The 7,418-nt window shown below is 39.7% G+C and overlaps 1 protein-coding gene across 2 annotated transcripts in view; it reads left to right on the forward strand.

The window, feature by feature from the left end:
* The window catches only part of STOM (stomatin), a 39,017-nt gene that overhangs the window by 21,698 nt on the left and 9,901 nt on the right, over nt 1-7,418 (forward strand). For both annotated transcript variants that reach the window (XM_017884208.1, XM_017884207.1), the window contains exons 3-6: nt 591-663; nt 1,963-2,045; nt 5,916-6,119; nt 7,089-7,223. In XM_017884208.1, the coding sequence (XP_017739697.1) occupies nt 591-663; nt 1,963-2,045; nt 5,916-6,119; nt 7,089-7,223 (495 nt within the window). The remainder of the gene's footprint in view (nt 1-590; nt 664-1,962; nt 2,046-5,915; nt 6,120-7,088; nt 7,224-7,418) is intronic.

Raw genomic sequence — 7,418 nt, forward strand, 5'->3', positions numbered from 1 at the left:
TTTTTTTGAGACAGAGTCACCCTGTTGCCCAGGCTGGAGTGCAGTGGTGCAATCTCAGCTCACTGCAACCACCAGCTTCCAGGTTCAAGTGATTCTCCTGCCTCAGCCTCCCGAGTAGCTGGGATTGCAGGTGCCTGCCACCATACCCGGATAATTTTTGTATTTTTAGTAGAAACGGGGTTTCACCATGTTGGCCAGGCTGGTCTTGAACTCCTAACCTCTGTGATCTGCCCATCTGGGTTTCCCAGAATGCTGAGATTACAGGCGTGAGCCACCGTGCCTGGCCTGCATGAGTGACTGAATAACAATGTTAACAGCTGAGGAGTGAGGTTATGGATTTGTTTCTGTATACTATTCTGTCCTTCCTAAATTTATACAGTGAGTATCTATTGCTTTTGTAATCAGTAAGAATATAATAAATATGCTTTGAGAAGGTAAACATTGAACATATGATTTATAGATATGATCTGGATCTAAAGAAAAAAGATGAGGCATCTGATCTGTTTAGAGGAGAAATATATATTTAAGAAGACATGCATGTAAATATTTGTACTCTTCATGTTAAATTATCATTCATGTTTTTATTCTAGATTATAAAAGAATATGAAAGAGCCATCATCTTTAGACTGGGTCGCATTTTACAAGGAGGAGCCAAAGGACCTGGTCAGTACTGGGATTCTAGATTGTTGATCTGAAACCTGAGGTTCTTTTTTTTTATTTTATTTTATTTTATTTAGTTGTTTTTTTAAAGACAGGGTATCATTCTGTCACCCAGGCTGGAGTGCAGTGGCATGCTTATGTCTCACTGCAGCCTTGAACTCCTGACCTCAAGCAATCTTCCCACCCCAGCCTCCCAAATCTCTAGGATTACAGACGTGAGCCACCGTGCCCAGCCTAAAATTTTTTTATTGATGTGATTTCCCTTATGAGGGCCTCTTCTACTCTGTCTTAGAAAATAGTTCACGTAGCAGAAGTTGTGTAACAATAGCAGTGGCTCTAGCCAGTCTTTTGTTACCCTTTCCTTCCTACCCTTCCCCTCCCCTTCCCATTTGAGCTGGTAAGATTGCCACTTAGGCCAAGCATAGTACAGCTATACAAATTTGAGCATGAGAATCTCTACCAAAGAAAGACTTTCAGTCATTTATTTGGCAAACTTCAATTAAGCCCCTACTGTGTTCCAGGCTCTGGGAATTCAAGGGAGACTAAAACACAGTCCCTACCCTCAAGGATCTCCCTATTTAGTGGTAGGGACCAACAAGGAAACAGATAGCTACAATCCTATGTGATAAGTATTATGATCAGGTACTCACAGAGAGCTGTGAGAAAAGAGAAAACCCAAGAAGTGTTACTGATCCAAACTAGTAGTAGGCTGAGGCAAGTCTTTCTGGAAGTTACATCTTGACTGAGTCTTGAGGTCTGAAAGGTGTTAACCAACAGGAGGTGTTTGCAATGGAAATAGCAACATACACAAAGCAACAAAGAGGAGAGTATTGCAGATTCAAGAAACTGCAAGTAGATCATCCAGCAAGAGGGCAGGGTGTGAAGAGAGGGGAAGTGGCTGAAGAGGGGAACAAAGGCGAGTTATGCAGGACCATGCGTGGGGCAGGGTTTGTATTTTAGAGGGGATTGCTCTGCTTGCAGCTTAGGAAATATATTATAGGAGAGAAACTACAAAAAATAGAAGGATGGCCTGGGAAGTGATTGCATTGGTCCCGGTGGGGCGGTGGGGGGAAGAGTGATAGCAACAGTGGATTAAGGAAATTAACTCCACAGACTTTAGTGGGGACAGTCAAATGTGGGAAGTAAGCAAGAGGAATCAACGTTATCGTACCTGGCTTCTGGCTCATTCACGAAGATGAACTGATGACTTTTCTGTTCATTAGGTTGATCTTCTTAAAACTGAATGGAGAAGTGAACTGATTAGGTTGCTGTGTCTGTATAATGTGTGTATCTTTGTTGCAGGTTTGTTTTTTATTCTGCCATGCACTGACAGCTTCATCAAAGTGGACATGAGAACTATTTCATTTGATATTCCTCCTCAGGAGGTAAGGTTTTCTTTGAATAACTGAGATATCATATGTGAAAGTGCTTTATAATGAGGGACAGCATAGTTAGAACATAGGCTTTATTCATTTTAAATTTTTTTTTTTAAATTGAGATAGAGTCTTGCTCTGTTGCCCAGGCTGGAGTGCAGTAGTGTGATCTTGGCTCACTGCAACCTCTGCCGCCTGGGTTCAAGTGATTCTCATGCCTCAGCCTCCCAAGTAACAGACTACAGACATGCACCACCACGCCCAGCTACTTTTTTTCTATTTTTAGTAGAGACGGGGTTTTGCCATGTTGGCCAGGCTGGTCTCAAACTCCTGACCTCAGGTAATCTGCCCTGGCTTCCTAAAGTGCTGGGATTACAGGCGTGAGCCACCGTGCCTGGCTAGAGAATAGGCTTTAGATCTTGACTGCCTTCAGCATGTCTAGCTCAGTGACCTTAAGCAAGTCCTTTAACTTTTCTGTGCTTCAGTTTCCTCATCCAGAAAATAGAGATTGTAATAGTAAGAACTACTGTATAGGGTGGTTCTGAGAAGTGCTTAGAGCAATGACTGATAAATAGTAAGTACTGTATAAGTTCTTACTGTTAGTATTACAGTTGACTCTTTGCGTGCATAGGTTTTGCATACAGGGATTCAGCCAACCACAGACTGAAAAGATTAGGAAAAAAACTCCACAAAGATCCCAAAAGCAAAATTTGAATTTATCATACAACAAGTATGGCACTGAATCCACATGAATGAAGTAATGTGTAGGTATTGTGTTAGATAATATAAGTAATCTACAGATGATTTAAAGTATACAGGAAAATGTACATAGATTATATGGTTGGCTCCATGGATCAAAAATATTTGGGGAAAAAAGCAATAGACAATGATACAATAATACAAATTTTAAAAAACAGTATAGTATAGCAACTATTTACATAGTATTTATATTGTGTTAAGTATTATAAGTACTCTAGAAAGGATTTAATATATAAAGGAGGATGTGCATAAATTGTATGCGAATATTGTGCCACTCACTGTATATAAGGGACTTGAACATCTGGGATTTTGGTATCCTCTGGGAGTCCTAGAATCAATCTCCCACAGCTACCGAGGGATGATTATTAGAAAATATAGTGTAATGCTAATGAAAGTATAATAATATCATCATTGTTATTACTATCACCATTTTTATTACCACGTTTCTCTTCTATGGGTTTCTGATAGAAAACCCTATTTAGTACAATATTTTTTTCTTCTTAAGGTTTTATTCTAGATAAATTGGTTAGAAACCAAAGAATTAGAAACTGCTTGTTGGGCATTTTAGATAAAACATAATATTTTATACTAGTGATTATTTTGTGCCTTTTCAAACTACTTCACAAATATTATCATAGATGAAACTCACGGCAGAATCCCTAGAAAGTATATAGTTGCAGTGAAACAAAGGAATTCCTCTAAATTACAGTGGCAGAGCCAAGACTAACATTGAGCTCTTCGGATTCCCTGTATAGTGCTGCTTTTTCCACAGCTCTGTGCTAAATGCATTGTACATGAGCTCCCTTATAGCCCCTGAAAAAGTGATGGCCATCCTGGGAACCATGTCCTTAGGAGGCATAATAACCGTTGCATACAGAAAACCTAAAAACATCATGAAGTGGGAAGGACAGAAGAATGCTGTCAGTGTTTCCTGGCCAAAGGCCAGATACTCAGCATGGTGATGGAGTCTGGCCATGTTGCCTTCTCATGTCACAAATACCAGAAACCAGCTTAGGAACTTCCTTGTTGGTACTGATCCATGAAGTGGGTGAGGTCAGACTTTATAATCCACCCGAAGTTAGTGATGCCAGAAGTGATTTTGCCCACATTTTACTCATAAGAACAAGACTTAGAGTATCACCGTATTCCCTGTATGTTTTCCCATCGTCTAGGGAAGATTGAGTCTCAGAAGGAGCCTCTTTCAGGGTAGCTGGGCATTCTGGCGTTTTCCACTATAAACGTTACAGACATCTGGCAGAGTTGTTGTTTAAGTTTCTGCTTTCCAGTGGCTCTTTCCTCTTCTGCAAGCTGCTGAATGCAAAGCAGATTAGAACTTGGCAAGCAATCCTTTTTCTGATCCCCTGTGAAGTTTCTGTGAAGGGAGATAAACCCTTGCCGATGATAAACAGTAGGCAGAGAAGCTGTAGCTTTAGAAAGAAGCTGTGGCAAAGTCAAAGTGGCAAGAATTTGGGAATGACATTTTCCCATCATGTCATGGGAAATAATTAGTTTTCATACAAGATGGTAATACACTGTACATTTATTTATAAATCCTCCACTTCTCTTCCATGTTAGAAGTATTTTGAGATTACTAAAAAAGGATCACTGCTTTGATGTCTGGCAGGGCTAAACAGCCATGTAACAACATTGTTGTTATTACCTTCCATTTACATAGCTGTTTACTCTTTCAAAAGGGCTTCATTCACAAGTATGTTCTTATTTGATCTTCACAGAAATTTGAGTAGAATTAGGCGCGATTATTAGTGCCATCTCACAAATGAGGAATCTGTAGGTCAAATGGGTTAAAAGCCTTGCTAGAGGCCATCCAGGGACCTGAAGGCAGAGCTGGGACTACAGTTCAGGTCTCCTAACTCTCACTCCTTTGCTCCTCATCAGTCACTGTTCTCAGGACCACATTTCAGTTCAGTTCATCTCTCATTTATTGACTACCCGCTATGTTTCAAGCACTCCGTCAGTGCTAGAGTTTCCAAGAATTGCCCTTAAGAAATTCATACCCAAAGAGAGAAGTAGAAATGTGAATAAATAATGTCACTACAATAAGGTGCAGTGGAAGTGCAAGGGAAGAGTGCTTAACTCTGCCAAGTAAGTCAAGAAAGTTTCACAGAGAGAAGGACATTTAAATGATCAGTAGAAAGGTGCCAGCCTGATGTTGTCAGTGAGAGAGGCTGGAATTCCCAGGCTGGAGCACTCTTCCTGCCTCAGCCTCCTGAGTAGCTGGAGCTACAGGTGTATGCCATCATGCCCAGCTGGCTTATTTATTGTCTAAATTAACTTATTATAGTTAATCAAGTCAAGGTTTTATTCGGTAAAGTTACCACCATTATCCAAGATGAAATAATATGACAGCTTTTACGTGCCAGGAACTTTTCTGAGCACTTGAATGTATTTAGCGCACTAATTCTAGCAACAATGCAAAGTAGGTACTATAATTAATCTCTACTTTACAAATAAGATAACTGAGTCCCAGTAAGTTTAAGTGATTGATGTAACTGTTTTCCTGGAGCCTCTCACTCAGATAACTTTTTAGCTTAAAACAAAATTATGTCGTGTTTAGCATTTTTATGTAGCATGCTGTAAAATATGTTTTGTGCGACCTTGCCCTTTAAAAACATTCCTCTTGCACTTTTTGTTCCAGTAATATTTTGCAACTTGTAGTTTATCAAACCTTGACTCTCTAGTGCCTCTCTCTTGAATGTTCTTCCACTCCACCCAACACCCTGAGAAAAATTGTATTCCTTTCTTCAAGATTCAATTCAGTATCACCCCTGCCACGCACAGCTGCCCCTAAAAGCTTCCTTTGATTCCCTAACCTCCTTTAAAGTAGGAACCAAGTTTTTTCCTACCTTAATCCCTGGTACCTAGTACAGTGCCTGCTGTTGAGTGATATCTCAATATTATTTGTAAGATTGAATGAATTAATGGACTTGAATAAATACATTTATTTTATTAAATTTTAAAAGATATAATTAACTTTGTGATGTCTTATTAAAGAAATCGGCTAGTATTATAAGATATTCTGTAGAATAACATTCCTTACAGTTATGTTAAAAAAAAAAACAACAAACCATTGACAGATATAAAATTGCTTCCTTCATCTTGTAGATCCTCACTAAGGATTCAGTGACAATTAGCGTGGATGGTGTGGTCTATTACCGTGTTCAGAATGCAACCCTGGCTGTGGCAAATATCACCAATGCTGACTCAGCCACCCGTCTTTTGGCACAAACTACTCTGAGGAATGTTCTGGGCACCAAGAACCTTTCTCAGATCCTCTCTGACAGAGAAGAAATCGCACACAACATGCAGGTGGGGAGTGCGTCGATGCTGTTACCTCCCAAAAGTTGAAAAATGAAGCAAAGGGTCAATGGTTGTTTGAGAACCTTTTATTAATTCAAGTTGTGGGGGGTCTGTGGCCTTTTATTTTCCTTCATCGTAAAATTTTTTAAATTTGGTGGGAGGGGAGATTTTTCACATTAGCGGTTCCTGAGTTAATAACACTCATGTGTACATTTAAAAAAAATTTTCTTCAGTGTGTATTTTTTTCCAGAATCAATAATAACCTTTTTGTTTAGAACAGAAGCTATTCTACAAGATAGTGTAGGTATTCCTAAAGCTTTATTCTGTGTGTGAGTCCCATGAATGATAACCGTTGTGCTTTCCAGTCTTTCTTGAGTTACAGATATTCAGTTAAGCATAGCTTGTTCAGAAAAGATAGAGTGCTGTAAGTCTGGATTCTTGTTATTTGTATATACTTCGTTGTGGGTAAAATCTGTGATCGTATTTGATATCCACAACAACCTATGAAATAGATGTGTGGTTTCATTCGCGTGACATTCTAAAGGAAGGAAGTTGAAGCACAAAGGAGTAATATGGCTTACACAGAGTCACATTAGCTCAGGAGCTGGCAAACTGTAGCCTACAGGCTGTAGTTTTTGTAAGTAAAGTTTGACTGGCGTATAGCCACAGCCATTTATTTATATATTATCCATGGCTGCTTTTGACTACAACAGCTGGGTTAAATAGTTGAGACAGAGACTACAAATAAACAATCACTATATGGCCCTTTTAGAAGAAGCTTGCTAACCCCTGCATTAGCTTGCAAGCAACACAATCAGGATCAGTGAGCTAGCCCCTACATCACCATTCTTTCCACCGTGGAGTAACTGTCTCTCCACTACTCTCCCCAGCACCTTATCTCTTCCGAATCCCAGTGAATACAGCCTCTGTCGGCATCTGGGCTGAGCAGATTTAGCTTGTCTTCTCTCTTCCTGACAGTCTACTCTGGATGATGCCACTGATGCCTGGGGAATAAAGGTGGAGCGTGTGGAAATCAAGGATGTGAAACTACCTGTGCAGCTCCAGAGAGCCATGGCTGCAGAAGCAGAAGCATCCCGTGAGGCCCGCGCCAAGGTAACATTTTCTTAAAACTTGTGTGTCTTACTGAGTTTTCTCTTTTATTAATAATTATAACAAAGTGAAACATGCTTGCTGTGAAAGATTGAAATAATCTTGAAGTGGTAAAGTTAGTAGAAGTGAAAGCCCTCCCCGTAACTTCAAATCATATTCCCTCAGAGGTCACCACTCTTTTTTTTTTTTTTTTTTTTT

Source organism: Rhinopithecus bieti, unplaced genomic scaffold, assembly GCF_001698545.2.
Source record: "Rhinopithecus bieti isolate Rb0 unplaced genomic scaffold, ASM169854v2 scaffold_13710, whole genome shotgun sequence".
In the NCBI taxonomy this organism is placed as follows: domain Eukaryota; kingdom Metazoa; phylum Chordata; class Mammalia; order Primates; family Cercopithecidae; genus Rhinopithecus; species Rhinopithecus bieti.